This window comes from Gigantopelta aegis, chromosome 8 (genome assembly GCF_016097555.1).
Source record: "Gigantopelta aegis isolate Gae_Host chromosome 8, Gae_host_genome, whole genome shotgun sequence".
Taxonomy (NCBI): domain Eukaryota; kingdom Metazoa; phylum Mollusca; class Gastropoda; order Neomphalida; family Peltospiridae; genus Gigantopelta; species Gigantopelta aegis.
Genome location: NC_054706.1, coordinates 13,686,679 through 13,705,944, shown reverse-complemented (window position 1 = coordinate 13,705,944; position 19,266 = coordinate 13,686,679). Strand labels below are relative to the sequence as shown.

At 36.3% G+C, this 19,266-nt stretch overlaps 1 protein-coding gene across 1 annotated transcript in view; it reads right to left on the bottom strand.

Moving 5' to 3' along the window:
• The window catches only part of LOC121379485 (cadherin-related family member 1-like), a 39,828-nt gene extending 23,183 nt beyond the window's left edge, over window positions 1-16,645 (bottom strand). Inside the window, exons 1-5 of the mRNA XM_041508130.1 lie at window positions 16,462-16,645; window positions 15,888-16,039; window positions 7,532-7,615; window positions 3,313-3,396; window positions 1,724-1,735 (exon numbers count right to left, since the gene is read on the bottom strand). Of these exons, the coding sequence (XP_041364064.1) occupies window positions 1,724-1,735; window positions 3,313-3,396; window positions 7,532-7,615; window positions 15,888-16,039; window positions 16,462-16,645 (516 nt within the window). The remainder of the gene's footprint in view (window positions 1-1,723; window positions 1,736-3,312; window positions 3,397-7,531; window positions 7,616-15,887; window positions 16,040-16,461) is intronic.
• Between the last annotated feature and the right edge of the window lie 2,621 nt (window positions 16,646-19,266).

Here is a 19,266-nt window from a genome sequence, read left to right as displayed (position 1 = left end):
TTTTGTTACATGATCGAATTGACAGCTGCGATCGATAGCGACCGAACCTTATTTGGAGTGGGTGGGTGTTCAGTGCTGCTAACGAAATGTTGAAAATTTACAATGAATCCAAAAAAAACTGATTTTCATCTGAGTTTGCAATGTTTATGAGACTTACTTGTATTAGTATTTAAACATAATGAGAGAAACGGAATTAAGAACTAACAAAAACGCCACGTAGCATACAAATTCGGACAAATGCGCAAAATTTTGTCATCGTGATAAATCCTGGTTGCCCATAACAGCGTACATAAATCGTTTGATTTAACGCGTAAATTAATGAATGGGATATGTACTTATACTATATGGTAGGTGCATTAGAATAAATGTTATTAAAACGTTACGCTTAGGTGTATAGGCTTGTAAACAAATGGCCCATTGACAGCAACAGCTTTAATAACCGGCTTAATACATAAAACATTGATATGGATTTATGACATGTATATTATGAGTAAGTTATAGGATGATAAATAATATAATATAATATAAAAAAAGGATTTTAAAAAAGGCTATGGGCAAAACATGAAGAACGTGTTGGATGGGTGGTGTTGGTAATCGATAATATTTTACATAGTCTGGGTATGTATTGTGGCGCGGTATGGGTTTTGAAGTGCTATCCTTAACTAACGATTGCGCATCATCAAACAAAAGCCGTGACGACACATGTAGAAGTTTTAGTTGAAGAAAGTATTTTTTATTGATAAAAATAAAGCAGTGTTTACAATTTGCCTTTCAGTGATAAGTATAAACAATGAACAATGCTATGTTACTAAAAGTACTATTTCTTCCGTAAGACACTTTTTTACTATACATAAACAGGTGTCGCCTAACTTTCAGAATGAATTTTACTCGCTTGCTTTACAAGACATTGCCGTCTGCTAAATTAATAGCGAAATAAACACAATACAATGAGAACAGCCCTACGTGACCCTACGTCAAACTGTTTCGTCTGAATAAGTTACCCGTTCTTCTTTAACATGCATTGCATACACATTTATTGGGTCAAGATTAAACGACGTTCAAATACAGTTTTATATAATATCTATTCAACATGCAATGTGTTACAGACATTTCTTTTTAGTGATAGTAAATTAATAATAATAAGCCACTAAAAACCTCAAATGGCTGTCATAGTTTCCTCACCCATCAATGTACAAATCTTGACAATATTGCTACTGAGTTGAATGGTTTAACTGTTATTTTTGGCCTGTGTTATTAATATGAAATTTACAGACCACCACACATCGTTTCCAGGTGTTTGGGAGTTCTTTTTCTTGATTGACATCCAATAGCCGATGATTAATAAATTAATGTGCTCTAGTGGTGTCGTTAAACAAAACAAAAAGAACTTGTTCTTGAATATTGGTCATTTAGAAGTTATCTGGATGCTCCGCTACGAAACATATATCGCATTAAAAAGGTTAGATTGTTACAGCACACACAAGTAAACTATAAATAAAAGAAAAAATCGCAATATATATCGAATTTACTGCTTTTATTTTAATCATGTACATGTATATACATTAAGCTATATCTCTGTCAATAATAACAAGAAAAACGTCGTTATTTTTGCACTCCGTAAAATCGTTGCTTACTCACTTCGAAACCCATACCGCAAAGATATTTATTATACAAGGTATGTTTCAGAATGAAAATGTGCGATAAAATCAAAATGGTTACTAACCTTGGTGTGAGGCTATAAATGAAAAGCAAATATGTACATAAAAAAAGTTTTGATTTCACTAATTTGGAGATGAAAACGAACATTCGGTTATGATGTAAACCAGATTATTGTAGCGAATACATATCTTTGTTAAGCAGCTACCCGAGGACATCAGTAACTAGTCTCTTAAAGGGGCATTCTCGTTATTAGTTGTACAACTTGTCGCATGCGATTTAACGCACCAACTCTAATCGTATGGGTAAAAGACTAAAGTCGTCTCGATTTAGATGTTCTCACTGTACGATTCGAGCATGTCAGTGCGACACAATGACAACGCTCCTAAAGACAGTTTGTGTACTTATTGCATGGTAGTGCACTCTGGATATTGTAGATTTCCATTTTCACGTTGCACCTCATCTCTGTGCTCTAGTTGTGTCGTTAAACAAAAACAAACTTCAACTTTTAACTCTAGAAACCTGCAGCCGTATGTGTGTATATACTATATGTCATGTGCCAATGGCACTACATGTAATTTATGAAAATACTTACACATTTAGTGAAGATATATGCAATATTATATACATCATGAACGAATTGCTCTGTTTTGTCATTTGATAATGTACTGTACTTTTTTTTTTTTTGGTAATTTTAAAATAATTTTATTACTACTACTACTACTACTACTACTACTCTAATACTACTACTACTACTACTACTACTACTACTACTACTATTATTATTATTAGTAGTAGTAGTAGTCTACTACTACCTTTTTGGGGTGTAGGGGCGGTGTTTTATCTGGAGGAGTTTTGGCTATAAAAATGCAAGATTAACGTGCGTGCAGACACGCACAAACGGCAGGCTGAACTTGTTCCTGCACGTAGAACTGGATTCAACTGGGTTAAGTAATAATTAGCCAACTACTACTACTACTACTACTACTACAGAACTACTACTACTACTACTACTACTACTACTACTACTACTAAACTACGTCCTGTACCTAAACATGACCTGAATCTGACATTAATATGGTACAAATACACGATTAAAATACACGATTTGCAAAGAGCATTCACACTTGATGTGTGAGGTACAGCGCGTATGCTCTGACTGGAAATAGTGTATATTATTTTTTATAGCCGCGCAGCATCCAATGTGAATGAGACGTTACTCAACCAAAGGAAATTCTGCATTCTTGTAGATACTGGGTTCGTATCCAAGAATCTCTTCTAGCACACACTATATGAATTAGGCTAAGATGACTACAATGAATTACTTCTTACTAACCACTAATCTATTTATGTAGTAGATGGTCCAGATTAGGTGTATGCCCAGCACAACGTATGTGGACATGTATTTATGCAAGTACAATAATAAATTAAAATGATAATATCTACTATTATTGAACGCAACTACTAGTTAATACCCCAGGGGATATACTGTCGTGTGTCTCTGATACTGGTTCAGATTGTTCCACTACTGAAAAACTATTGGTAATATAATCTGCATCACATGAAAAGGCCGCCAATTTGAAGTAAGTATGACGGTCGTTTTTACCAAACAAATACCCAAAACCAAACACATAAACAAAATAAAAATAACATTACCTCAATTTTATAGTGGACTTGTCCTCCAATTCCTTCGTCAATGTCAATTGCACTGACCGTTTTAATGAAGTGCGGCGGTGTGTTCTATAATTGCATTTAAAAAATCAGTAATAATATAATTTATCATATAGTAGCTAGCATATCCAGTTTATTCAAAGTATGTGGTATTTTTCATATGACATGCTTTCAGAATTTGACAACTTTGCAAATTAGATGTAAATTAATCGAGATTATGGTATAACGTTTATTGACATTTAAACAAACGTACTACAGTGACATTCCATAACTGACGTATACATTCATAATCATCAAACAAAAACATTTCAATAGCAACTTTACACTGAAAGTTGTCCAGCGTTTAGAGAACAAAAAACTGTAAGCACTAGTCTATTCTTATGTATGGATATCTAAAATGACGTCATTCGAGTATGACGTCATTTCCATTCAAAAAGACACCGCGTCACATAGTTTTAAGTCATTTGAATATTGGGTAATGGCTGACTGAAATTAAAGTTGCCATACAGTTTACAAAACACGTTGTATTACGTTTGAGGTTATATGATAAAGAGATTATTACCCTCGTGTGTTTTGGTATCGTCAATATGAATACGAATAATGTATTATGCTCGCCAGAAGCTCGCATAATACAATTTTTATTCGTAATATATGATATATTCAAATATTAATGACCATACCGAAAAACACTTTGGCAATAACCTCTACATATATCCGTATCGACTTCAGCATTGCATGGTTTCTTCTTTTGTTTTTGCGTGAGCGTTGTAATATCTAAGCTGTCAAACGTTTGTCTCTTAAAGAATGGATATTCGTTCCATTTTGTGACATAAAGAATAATGAAAATTTAAGTTTTGGACAAATAGTCTTCAATATATATTCAAAACAGACATTTGCTTTAAAATGCAGAAGAGATGAGGACGAAGAGGAGGAAGAAGACGACGAATTCTAACGATTGTAATAGGGCCCCAGCCACTTAGGTTTTCCGAATCCCTAATAATCTTATAAAACTAAACATTTATTAAATTTATATTTATTTAACATGCATTTGAGATAAACGTCCACGGTGTTACTGACCTTCACTTTGCGACAACATGTGGCCGAAAGCAAAGACGCAACTTAGCGCTTTCAATTTTGTTTTAATGATGCTGTCGGCGCTGCAGAAAAAGAGGTAATACCTATAGGGCAAGTTCACCTTCCTCTGATTTCTACTACCGATTTGCATTGCCAACAACAAACAAACAAACTGCAATAAAAGCTAACGCATTTACATTGCCAACAAATTAGCCCAGTCATTCTACGATTTGGGGTTAAACAAACTGCAATAAAAGCTAACGCATTTACATTGCCAACAAATTAGTCCAGTCATTCTACGATTTGGGGTTAAACTGCAATAAAAGCTAACGCATTTACATTGCCATCAAATTAGTCCAGTCAGTCTACGATTTGGGGTTAAACAAACTGCAATAAAAGCTAACGCATTTACATTGCCAACAAATTAGTCCAGTCATTCTACGATTTGGGGTTAAACAAACTGCAATAAAAGCTAACGCATTTACATTGCCAACAAATTAGTCCAGTCATTCTACGATTTGGGGTTAAACAAACTGCAATAAAAGCTAACGCATTTACATTGCCATCAAATTAGTCCAGTCATTCTACGATTTGGAGTTAAACTAACTGCAATAAAAGCTATTTTAAAATTAAAATACGTAGTTCACGTTCCCAAATAGCATACTAGAAGTATAAAAAGTGTCAACAAAACTAATTAATTAAAATCGCAAACATCAGACCATTGAAACACTTATTTATTAGCAATATATTTATTTTTAAAATATACAAACGTTTATTGTCATCAAATTTTAAAAGTAAAAGTTAGTTATGTTATTAATTTTTCAAAAATAAACTAGCAATTAACAGTGATTTAAATTTCTTTATTAAAAACTACAGAAACATTTCTGTGCCAGTTGAATATTGCATCGCCGATAGCTTTCGTTTTAAATTTGTATAGTTACACAAAAATTGGTTAACAGCCACAAATTATATCAAATCGTTTATTTTAGCTATGCGAACTTGAATACTAGCTAACTATACTAATAGTTTTGTCATCAAATAAATGGATAAATGCCACCGAAATTAAAAACAATATAATATAAATAATATAGGCCTACTTGTAGCTCAAAATACGCATAAATAATTTTCCTTCGAATAATATGCTAGTATAATGGGAGGAGATTTAATAACATTGCAACCATCCATAATAATGTGAACGAACAGTTGAAAATATCCAGCATTGGTTCGGAATGTGGCAGGGCCGTTTAACAGATGTATATTATCTGAGGAAGATTACTTTCAAGGGAACTGCACATAATAATTATGTATACCTGTGCATTATTATTTGAAATAAATACTGATCCGACTTTTTAGAATGTAAATATTACACATCGATGTCTACAAAATTAATTCGGTAAATGTTTCCACCATATGTTTGTCACCAAATTAATTTTGTTAGCACCAGCTAATTTAGCTCGACTCACCTCTAGACCTATATATATACTCAAACGCATAGGTGATAGGGAAAGAAGAAAAGTGTTTGATTTTACAAAATATCGTTTTTTGTTCAATGTTGCTGAATGACCATGTTTGTTAATGTTCTTGGAATGGGACAGCATGCCCAAATGCATCCTAAAACACATTTAACGCGACAATTGCAGGAAATCGGTGTGAAATGGTCAGATTTTGGCGAATGCACGTGAAACTCGGGGAAAAGATTGGGGTAGTGATGGGTATTTAAAGCTGCAATGCTCGCAATGATGCCTCATTTCCATTTCGACGTAGACGAGTTACGAGATGCCAAGACTAAGCCTGCCGAATCGAAACATTGCAATAGGCCGCCTCCAATTAGGTGAATCGCAGTCAGCAGTCGCACGCCACATGAACGTCCACCAGAGCACCATTTCACGTCTCTGGGACAGGTACCAGCAGTTTCAATCAGCTTAAGACCGGCCCAGAAGTGGAAGACCTTGCATAACGACTGCAGCACAAGATCGCTACATCCGTGTTCTGCACTCGCGTCACCGAACTGCCACAGCAACGAACACTGCTGGACGCATACCTGGTTTGAGAAGGGTGTCAGCACAAACCATTCCGAACCGACTTCGAGAAGCTGGTTTACGGGCTAGGAGACCGTATGTTGGCCCCGTCCTGTGACTTCAACATCGACATTTACGTGCTCGCTGGTGCACGAATGTCAGGGGTGGAACTTGGGGAAACTGTCGACGAGTATAGTTCAGCGACGAGTCACGTTTCCTTCTACAGCGACGTGATGGACAACAACGTGTTTACAGATGCCGCAATGAACGTTTTGCCAACAACTGCGTCGCCCAAGTTGACAGATTCGGTGGAGGGAGTGTCATGATATGGGAAGTTATCTCATACACCGGCAGAAGTGAACTTGAGTTCGTACAAGGCAACCTGACAGCTGTACGCTAGCGGGGTGAAATTCTTCGCCGTCACATGCTTCCTATTTTTGAGAATTCTTTCAACAGGGCAATGCCAGGCCGCATACGGCACGTGTAACAATGGATTTCGTACAGAATGAGAACATTAATGTGCTGCCATGACCATCAAGATCGCCAGATCTCAACCCCATTGAACATATATGGGGCGAACTGGACAGACATGTACGTCAGCATGACCCGGAGCCTCAGACGTTTCTGCAACTGTCGCATGCACTGCAGGAAGAATGGGCTAGGATTGCTCCTGCTGGTGGCCACACAAGGTACTGATTTCAGCGCCCTCGTGCGACGCTGTTTGGTGACGAAAACGCCTCCACTGCCGTCAGTCCATAGCAAGAACATTGTCACATACTCATGTAACATTTTAGTATGATACGATCATAAATAACGGAATTATGCCTCTTTGTATTAAAGAGATAATTCCATGAATATTTGCCTATGCGTTTCTTTTTTGACATAGTATATATATATATATATATATATATGTATGTATGTATGTATGTATGTATATACATATACATATAAATATATATATATAAAACATACATACATACATAAACATATACATATACATATACATACATAAACGCATGCATAATATATACATTATTGTTTTAAAGGTAAAGAGGAAATTAAAATTTTCTTCAACTGTATCTTAGGGCAAAACGTCAAACAGGTCTTCTTACTTCTGGTATGTTGACGGTATAGGGTAAACCCTGGAATTCTGGCACTTCGTCGTTCACTTCCAAAATATTCAGATACATTGTAACCTGTTTGAACAAAGCCAATACAAATTATGATATTAGAAACGTTGTAACAAAAACTACTAACTTTTATAATTGGTGTGGGAACAAACTCAAAAATATATCACATCGGATGCAAACGGAGTATATTGGTAAAGGCAGTTTTAAAATGACTGAAAAGCTTATTTAAAATTTTCCATAATTCTGTTAGGAGTAAAATCTGAGTAAAATACTATTAATATTGGGATATTCACGAAAACATCCTATTTTTTAACGTTGAGTACCAAAAAAAGTACGCAACCCAGGACACTCACATTTTATACAAAACTAGTTCATAGTCGACAGATTCTGCAATTTCCACCATGATATATATAATTTACTTTTAAAACGGTTTTCAGTCAGTCAACTTAAAACGGAAGTCGAAAAATGTTAGAGTAATGTACAACTGTGGGTTTTATTATACGTTAACAGGCTTTCTGCCAGAAAATAATCTGAGGGTACGTAATAATAATAAAAACATATCATAAGTACCCTTATTAGGTCTTTATGGGTTAGAAACCTTTTGAAATTTGACACTGAATTTCATGTTCTTTCACAAATTTTAAGCAGCAGTTCTCTTACTATAATGTTTCTAAACAAATTAGGGTACGTAATTTTACTCTTCATACCCTCTGACAGAAACCTGGTCAATACATTTTAAGTGTAAATAATTTATTTTAAGTAGTTATATAAGGCTATATGCATATTTTAAGTACATGTAATTAATCATTTATGTTCAGGTTATATAAGATACAGTCTGTTCTTGTGTTAACATAATACATATTGTATTTCAGTGCAAGTAATATGGACTGAGTTCAGGTTTTACTAAGCTGTCATTCAGTACAGTGTAATATACCACAGTGTGACCTGTTCACCTATGGTCTAATTCTATTATTTCTATTGGCTTTCAGTAACCTTTTTGACTCAACTCTAATTGCACATACGTGCATAATTTTCTCTCATTCTTCTAACAGACTTTATTTGACAGTCAAACAGCCACATTGAATATAGAATTTGGTCAAGGAATCTGAAATTCAGCGTTACATGTTAGAAATATTGTGTATCCATATAATTTTGGTACAATTTTATTTTATTTTATTTATATTGTTTTCATCATCTTCATTTTGTAACAAAATTTTACATGGTACATTTTATAATGCGTAACCAACACAGATAGTACTGACATTTATACACAATATATATTACATGCAAAATATTTCTGTCTGGGCTAGTTTAGGTTGCAAGAACATATTACACCAGATATGTGGCGACACAGTATGATGTTCGTTCTAGAATGTCGTATTTGTGTATGATAAGTTTAATTTGCTTGAAACAAAATGTGTGCAAATTTAGAGTGATTTATAAACTGTTTTACTAATATTATAATGATATTTAATATTGTTTCTTTCTTTGATGGGGTTTGTTTATGTTGTTGTTGTTGTCGTCGTTTTTTGTTTGGGTTTTTTGTGGGGGTTTTTTGTGTGGGTTTGTTCTTCTTTTTTTTCGGGGGGGGGGGGGGGGGTGTTTTGTTGTTTGTTTCTTGTTTGTGGTTTGTTTGTTTTTGTTGGGGGGTTTTGGGGGTTTGTTGTTGTTTTTTGTTGTTGTTGTTGGGGGGGGGGGGTTTGTGGGTTCTTTTGCTTTTCCGGAATTACAAGAAAACAATCTTTCAGAAAGAATATAAAAAGGGCCCTTCTGACTTTATTTGACAGTTAAACAGCCCCATTGCATATAGACATAGTACAAGTAAGTAGTACAAGTAAACTGAAATTCAGCATCACGGGATATAAATATTTGTGTATTTAGAAACAATTAATTGATGATAATCGGCAGGAGTGGAACAGCTGGCTTCTCATTTTGTAGACCAAGGAAAGGGATTTTTTAATTAATATTTTAAACAATAAGCGTACGATATAGGGGCAGGGGAGCAACTGGCCCCTAGTGCTGCAGAAAAACTTCAAATTCGGGTAAAAATTATACAGATATTCAGGCAAAATATGCTAACTTGAGACCATTTTACCGTATATTTCCATAATTTTACCCTAAAATTAGTTGTAATCCATGTAAAAATGCGTAGTAATTCGTTTGCAACCATATATAGCAGTTTAATAGTAATGCTAATATGAATAAATAATGTTATCCAGATTTGGGTATTTTCGTTTAATTCGGGCAAAGACCAGCCCGTCACTTTACAAAAAATGGCAGCCCGTACGCCTGTTTTAAACTACAGCTATTTCGTGTCTAATTTAAAATATTTCAGTGGTCGATCTCATGACCCACTCACTGTACGTCAGTCGATCGAATAGTCACTGAGATAATTCTGCCCCATATGCATAGAAATATATAGAATTAACAGGAATGGAGTCTTGGGGGAGGGGGGGGGGGGTGTCGATAGCCGCTCCTTACGTTTATAAGTAAGCATTTTTAGTGGAAAAGATTGGGGTTTTAGGGATCATGTATACGTTCCCAAAGCTGTAAGTTCTCTCAGATAACCCTAACTCTAACACTAACACACAGCTGAGGGAACACAGAGCTGACCTAACCCTAAGCCTAACCCTAACCCTGAGGTAACATAGAGTTGACCTCAGTTTTTATAATTATAAAAAAAAAAAAATTCTACGGTCATACAACTTAAGAATCGCAAAAAATACAGCACACTGAGCCTAGAAATACACTGATCGGTAGAAAATTAAGGGCGGTCAAGTCATAAATGAAATAAATGAACTCACAAATTCGGTAGATGAAGTGGTCGTTGAACAGATGCAGTCAAAGATGAAATTACTTTCGTCCCTACCTCGATTCCAAATGTATTAGATAAATGCAACTCCAATGAGGAGATTTGAACTATGGACACTCAGAATGATAGTCTAGCATCATTTCACAGGAAATTGTATCTGTGACACATACTTGTTACGCTATTACATTTCCTTTTTAAGTTGGAGTTAGTTTTCTCCCCTTAATCACACGATATATCCCTCATTTGTAAATCTCAATGACGATTCTGTTAATTATGTATCTTACCTTGATCCCATTGATTGTGATCCTAATATACTTCACATGAAATCCCTGCAAATAGAGCATATAATGTGTTTTGCTTATTATGTAAACACTTGTATCTAGTTCATAAAAAGGCACTGTTTTGCTTTTCTTGAATTTAATATTTATATATAACTAATTCAACATTCAAATAACTACTGCATAAATACATATGTGTGTGTGGTATCAACTGTTCCAATCGGCTGTCAAAGTCTCTAATATATTTTAATTTTAACCACAAATAAAAATCAATGTGCATTAACTGCCTTAGACTAATCAGTCAACCATTTGATGTGTGCGTAAATTCACCGAAAGTTCAAGCATGTCTGTCGTAGGAATGCCCCATAGACCATGGGCTACACAGGGTCCTCGTGTACCCCGCCTCCCACAACTCTACTATTTTATGGTTTTGAGAAGCCTTGACATGTCCTGAACATGAAGCTGACTGGTAACAGTGAAAACAAAAATTGGGACCAACTACTCATTTGTTACCAGGGTACCCTAAAAATGTCATTTTTACGTTGACGTCAGGTCATAATTGGTACTCTTTACATTTTGTGCACCCCAATACCCACACATGCGTTAGTGGCATACATAAAAAAAATTCAAAATAAGTAAGGGATATTCCAATATAACACAATATAACAGAGATGTATTAATTTTTAACTAATATTAATTAATGGTAAAAGACAAGCACTCATGTGACAAGGGATTGGCATTAAAGATTGTAGCCAAGATGGTGGTGTAGGTTCGCAGGAGACACAGATTGACAACAGGGGTGGTGCTTGTCAATTTGACGTTTTCAATATTTGCACTAATAACGAGTAAAACCCCCACTGTTCGCCAAGCACGCACGAATCCGACGTGACATGCTCCTGATTAAACGTCCAATAATATTTTTGGGGATCCTGTCCCATTCCTCTTGGAGAGCGGCGCCTAATTCAGCCAAGTTGGTTGGCTGACGTTGACGTTCTTTACTGACGTCGTCCAATGATGCTACCATAACCAGGTTGATGGAACGTTTTCGGCAGACAGGGCTGACAACTGACAGGGTTAGGAGTGGAAGACCGCGTGTGACCACGCCCATTCAAGACCGTTACTTGCGCATTCTGCATCTCCGAAATCGCTTTCTCCTCGTGACTACATCGGCATCAACAGCATTAGGGCATTGTGTTAGTCGACAGACAGTGTCAAGACGATTACGGGAACTTGTTATCCGAGCACGTCGACCCTACCGTGGAGTTACGTTAACGCAACAACACCGACATTACAGATTGATATGGTCCAGGAGGCATCGCCATTTGGCAAGTGCGAGACTGGCGACAAGTTGTATTCAGTGATGAGAACAGGTTTTGCCTGTTTAGAGCTGATGGTCGACAGCGTGTATACAGACGTCAAGGAGAACGTGTAGTGCAGAACTGTGTCCAGGAAGTCCAAGCGTTTGGAGGAGGTGGTGTCATGGTCTGGGGAGGAATATGTGGGGACTTAAAAACGAGGCTTGTTATTATTCAAGGTAACCTTAATGCACAGAGGTATCGAGATGAAGTTTTGCGACTCGTTCTGTTGCCATTTGTTCAACAGCAGCCACGCGGTATACTCTTCCAGCATGACAACGCTAGACCCAATATTGCAAGGATAACACAGGAGTTCCTCAACAACATGAACATTCATGTTTTGCCATGTCCTGCATGTTCTCCTGATATGAACCACATCGAACATTTGTGGGATCATCTTGACAGACAAATCAGAAGACGACCAGTACCACCAGCCAACCGTCAGGACATGGAGAGAGCTTTAATTGACGAATGGCAACGGATTCCCGCTAACGTCATCCGGCGCTTGACGTCATCAATGCGGCGACGTGTTGTGGCATGCATTGATGCACAATGTTTAGTTACTTTGCAGACACTTAACATACTGTTGTTGAAAAGCTGTTCTGACAGTGGCTTTGTGAATCATCTCATTTTGACCCCATGTGTCTTTGTAGCACAGTTTCTTGAACATTTTATGTTTTTATTGAATGAAATCGTGTTCACAACATGCCAAAACACCACTCTCATGAATATATATCTTTTGAACATGCAACATGTTTAGGTTTTTCTGCAGTAGTCTCTCAGAGTCTTGGTATAGTTTCTTTTGGACGCCAGTATAGTTCGTCGTATTCTACGCTATTGTAGCTTTCATGTGACACCAATATCATCATCATGACATTAATATTAAATTAGGTGTAGTGTTTTAAACATGATAGGATTTTAACAAATTTTACTCTCGTAATGCGAAATATCCATCTCAGATTTGAGCTCTTTACAAAAATAGTGTTCACATTGTTTGAAATGTGATTCCAAAATACTTTTTTCTTCAAGGCATCCGATGGTTACAACTAATTTTTTATAAAATGTGCCAAAATTATCCCCGGCTCTCATTTATTGTCTGGAGGGGGGACGGTAGCATGAAAACTTATACATGTAAAATCTTATCTATTTTTGAAATTTTAAATTAATTCAAGAATGGCTAATTCGATCAAATAATTATCAGAACACAAGAATACAAAATGGTCGCCATATTGCTCAACATTGATAATGGCCGCCAAAATTTTGATATTTTCTGATGGGCATCACTAAATCCATTTCAAATTATCTTAACATCTTTACCTTTGTATATTTATGTAACGTAAACAAAACACCGAAGCAGAGTATTTTTCCAATTATTTTTGGGAGTTAGTATAAAAACGTACTTATATATGTAAATTCTTATCTATTTTCGAAATTTAAAAAATTAATTCAAGAATGGCTAATGCGATAAAATAATGATCAGGATACAAAATGGCCGCCACATTCATAATGTCCACCAAAATGGTTACATTCTCTGATAGGCATCACCAAATCGATTTCAAAATACCTTAACATTTTTACTTTTGTATATAATAAATACATTATGGTACCAGATAACGTGAAAAGAATACTGAAGGATTTACAAACACATTACCATGATCCAAAAGGTATCTCAGCACAATGTAGAGTCAAAAGGGAATTATGACAGTCGAGAATCCTTGTCAGATGGTTAATATATACACACAGCTTTCACTATACTCATACGGTAATACTCAACAATTTTCTAAACAAACATTTCTTGAATTTTGTCATAACATCTTCAAGGCTCTACATTGGCATGTCATGGCCACTGGAGATAGTTTCATGACACTTGATAATAGTACTGACTCGATTGACCAATTTAGCATTCTAGGGCTATCCTAGGGCTATAGTTAGCGAACATTTTTTAGAACAGTTAGTTCCACGAGTCATGTGATTGGTGATAAATGTGAGTGTGTTGGTTGTACAAAAAAAGTGTTTTATGTGGGCAAACAATTTCTGCAATTTTATTTCATCTAGCACCACTATGTTAAGCAGCCTTGTGCTTGAAACATGTATGAGGTACCTGTAAAAATAGTCTAGTCATAGACGCTACCCACTTACTCTGAAATGAGCAGCTTGACACCCAATATTTTCTGATTCACTTTAAGGGTGAAGGATCGTAGTATTTATATCCGAGGTGTATATGTCGATTGATATGTTGCAGCTACGAGTTTTTAGCCACATATGTTACTATTGTCGTCTATGGGATTTGATTTGGTAGTATACACCCTGTACCAGAGGCTTCAGTGTGTGGATTCTGTTTGTACTTTTGAATCAGTTGTAGACCAAATGCAGAATAAAATCAATAATCTTATCCATATGTACATCTGTTGACCACAGACTTGCCACTAATGATATTGAATCAGCTGAAATATTTGAAACATGGACGTCCCACATATGGTTGGACATATTTATTTCATTGTCGTAGGTTATCCCTCTTTTCGATGTTATGTACCTCACCAGAAGTACACCGAATAGCATAATTATGTAATCACGCGATAAACTACTGTGCACATGCCTCAAAGAAGCATACCAGCATGCGGTGCTAGCCTTGGGACACCATATCGGTGGAATGAACAGAAGCCAGGGACAATGGGTAACGTTTGTGGTATACATGTCCTTGTTAATATGTGAAAGACCAGACAACAACAGTCAGCAAGACGTTCTGTCACGTTTTGTTTGCTGGCATCACTTGTAAAAACAACATACTATTTTTCTGAGTGTAATTAATGTGGGAAACGACACTGGAGATTGTTTATAAACAAGGACGTCGACCATGTGCCGCTGACACTGTTCATTACAAACAAGACATGACTTGCTTGTGATTGGCCATTAAAGAATTTAAGTTTTATTAATTTTTTTCATCAAACTCGGCAAGAATTAAAACAAACAATGGTCCTTTACCTTCTGCTATAGATTTTTTATCAATTTTTTATGACTTGATGTCAACGAAAACAAATCGCATTTTCTAGAGTACCTTCGAACAGTGCTGACAAATGAGTACAGGATTCAAATTTTTTCACTGATACCAGTCAGTTTCATGTTCAGAAAATACCACGTCTTCTAACGCACATAATGTAGTAGAGTTGTGGGGGTGCACGAGGACCTTATGTAGCCCATTGCCTATTATAGTTCCCTGGGAAATGTATCCAAACCAGATAGCGTTAGAAAGTCTGCGAATTTGCTCTTTTAATTTGAAAAATAATAGGAAAAATAACAAGGAAAACAATCCCATAATATTAAAGGAAATAATATTGGATACAAATAATTTAAAAAGTAAACTCAAAAGAGAAAATTGTTTGCATAAGGCATAAATATGAAACTAATTAGCGGCAGATATATAAGGCAGCCGGAGAACGTGGCATTGCATTATATTTTGATTTTAACATTTACTTTCATACCCTTCAATCAGAATGCCTGGATCCCCGCGGTTTTAACTTCTGACAGAACATCCTGTCGCCCAAATTCGTTTGTCATCCCAATCCTTTTAATGAAATATCCCGTCTATCTAATCGTAACATATACTTCACTTATATAGTGAACTGTGGTTGAAATGTACAGTTAGTATATGACGCGAGTCAATAATCAGTTTGAACAAGGATTGCGTGTACATGTATTGCTTTTTGAGCCACAACTAGAATCATTAGCTACTGCATAGATAAACATGGAATAATGATGTGTCTTGTTTTAAATCTTGAACTATTTAGGATATATTATTCTATGGTGATATTTACTAAATGGTTGTGTATCCACTTTTCACTCATACCTGAGAAATAAAGAGATGGACTAAAAATGTGACAAAATATTTTACTTACCCTGTCGTGATCCAGCCTTCCGGTTAGATTGAAAAAGAAGACTGTGTCATTTGTTTTTACCATATCTAATGGGATGTCGGGGCTCTTGCTCATTTGTATTCTGATTTGATTAGTTTCAGTATCCTCCACAACGAAGGGGCCAAATTCATGCCCTGTAGTGATAGATGAAAAGAGTTATCATAATACAGATTATTTGTAATACCAAATAATCCCATTTAATGCCAGTAAAATATTTTTTAAGTTAGAAGGTAAGCCGAGAAGGATACGAAACATGCACCTGTAATAACAAAGGGAGTCATGTGCAAAAACATGATGCTTAGAACACAGCATTCATGGTGGGAGATTTTAGGGTTATCCAGACCCTGGCTTTGTCAATGACTTCATTGATCCCAGTTGTTCCTCCAAACAATACGCGTAGATGATGCAGTTCAAACTATTCAAACATTGGGAAAGGGGGCCCTATTAGGGACATCTGATATAAAGTCGGCATATCGGCTACTGCCAGTATATCCAGGGATGTTTGATCTTTTAGGCTTTAAAATAGATGGCATGTACTACTTTGATCAATGTCTACCTATGGGGGCATCAATCAGCTGTGCAGTATTTGAATCTGTTTCCATTTCATTCAGTGAAGAGTCCAACAGCAGTGTTTGCAAAACTCGACAGATGTTTTTCATTAGCTTGATGATTTTCTTTTTGAAGGCGGGAGGGGGTGGCAAATAAGTGTCAAATAGTGGTGGATAGCTTCCAGAATGCATGTTTCATGTTAGGAGTCCTAATAGCAGAAGGAAACCCGAAGACCCCAGTACTGTTCTGATTTTTCTCGACATTAGACAAACAAAACATGATTTTGTGATGAGAAAACAACTGCTAAAATTATGACAATTTATAACGGTTATTCAACATAAAAAGAAAACTACTTTAAAAACAATGCAATCACTAATTGGGTCCCTAACTTCGCATCCTAAGTGGTTGGACCGGGTACGCAGGCCAATCATTTTGTCTGTTTTAGAAGAAAAAAATAGTGGCAGCATTATCATATGTTTGTTTCTTTCAGTTCGAGGACGGGGTATTTGCTGCAGCTGTCACGTCTATGATATTGCAAAAGCACTACCATGCGCTGTTTTTGATAATATCCTTGGGTTTCATGCTGTGACTGGCTGTGACACTGTCTCAACAGTTCATGGTAATGGGAAGAAAACATGTTGGACATTGTATGTATAATCTCTAGAATTCCTTCAGGGTGTAGGACGAGATGGTCTACTTCCTGATATAGAACAGTTTATCTGCCGTTTGTACCAAACGCCAGTTGTCACAGCTGGAACAGACCAAGCAAGACATGACTTCTTTCGAAAATGTACAAAAGCTTTCCACAACAAGTGATGTCCTGTATCTATATTTGTCTCATGCAAATTGCCAAGCAAAGGTGTGGTTGCAGTCCTGTGAGACCACCATGTTGCTTTGTAGTCCAGTGGCTACTAGTGGTTGGACTGAGACGGTATAAACGGGATGTTTTATTATTACTTAGTGTTGTTCAGTGATACTGACTGAATTCACGCAACCATACGAATCACACCTAGGCAACTATTTTGGGATAGATGGCTTTCTGGTCCACATAACCTTTAAACCGTCTCAGAGTGAGGTCCGTGGTCTAGTGGATAAGCTGCTAGACAATCAAGCTGACGACAGTCGTTCAAATCCCGTCAAAGCTGGCTCACACATTCATTCATCTTTCCCATATATCACCCTCTGCCTATCATTCACATTATCTTAATATAAAAAAAACTTTCAATTTCTCCCACGATTTCCATCTGTTTCGACCCTTTCTGTCAGTTTCCTCCGACTCTGTCTTCTGGGCTGTCCACACCATCGCCTACCTATCTCAACTTCCTCCACGGGTGCAGTCTCTGTGTATTTCCCTGCACCCACCTGGCATCCTCGTCCTCTGCCGCTAATAAAGCTGGTCTGACCCACGGCACTAACTAACGACCGCCGGTAGTAGGGGTGCATAGTAGGTGGTTACAAGTGCCTCTTAACAATGCCAGAAGTAACTACTGAACACTCCCCAAAGTGGTCAGACTAAGCCCACAGCTAAAAGCTGATGGGGAATGGCAGGCGTGTGGCACAAATCACCACAAGAGACAAGCACCTGTCGCGATTGGAGAGACAAGGACTAGGATGTGGAGGTGGACAGCGAAAGAAGTTGAAAGATAGGAGGAGTTGCCAGATCGGGAAGAAATGAGATGGATTTCAAAGGAGAGAAAGGAAACGGGGCAGTGGGATAAAAAAAAAAAATAATAATAATAATAATAATAAATAAATAAATAAATAAAAAATAACAGGATGTCTAACCTCAAACTAGATGAACATGTCTCATTATTTCATTTTCTCGAGATAAATATATCACAAGTTTAAAGTTGTGGTAGCATTGCTTATAAGATTCTGAACTCCATTTGTCGAACCAAAGAAACTATTTCCTGGAGTTGCATGTAACCAGAAAGAAATATTAATACAGAGTTTATTATCAGGATAATAAAAATGGTGAAAGTTGTAAGGTAAGTTTATATTATAATATTATTATATCATCTTATGTCCTAATGACCTTATAGAAACATTTTAATATATACATTATGATTATATACACAATTGAAAATTCACTGATAGTCAGTGAATATTAAGTGTTTTGTTCATTGTGTCAAATTGTATTTGACTTTTGACCGCAATTTAACAATCTGATCAAACAAAAATTGTCATAATAATTAAAATACAAAGTAAGATAATTGTTAACAATAAGTTTAATTAGAAGTCTTGGTGAAACATAACTGCTTAATACGTTAAAACATTCATGACTACACCTACATTTGCCACTATTTCAGGATTATGCCAATAAGGAGAAAATGTCATAACAACTGAAGTTAAATATTGCAGATTCTCAGAATATAGGGTTCATAGATGAGTTTAGATGAAAATTCCTATTTGATCTTACTTGACTATTTGACTTCAAAGGTTAAATGCCGCAGTGGTAACCGGGTGTTTTTAAAAGCTTGGAACATGATGAAACTATATAGCATGGTTACTCACTTCTTAAAAAATGCTAGTCGACTAATATCAATTCAGTATGAAATGTGTTGTGAACAGGTTTTTTAATAATCACCAAGAAACCTCGCAGGTTTGTAAAATTTACTACATATTACATACACATATCTATCTATGTATGTATGTATTGTTGTATGAATATCTATATATTGTATGTATGTCGAGGTTGACCATTACATACATAGATATTAACGTATTGGCGCAGGGGATAATTGAATCCTTTCTGGCCTCACAAATTGTCCCATGCCGTGGCCATGTGTGTGTGTGTATGTGTGTGTGTGTG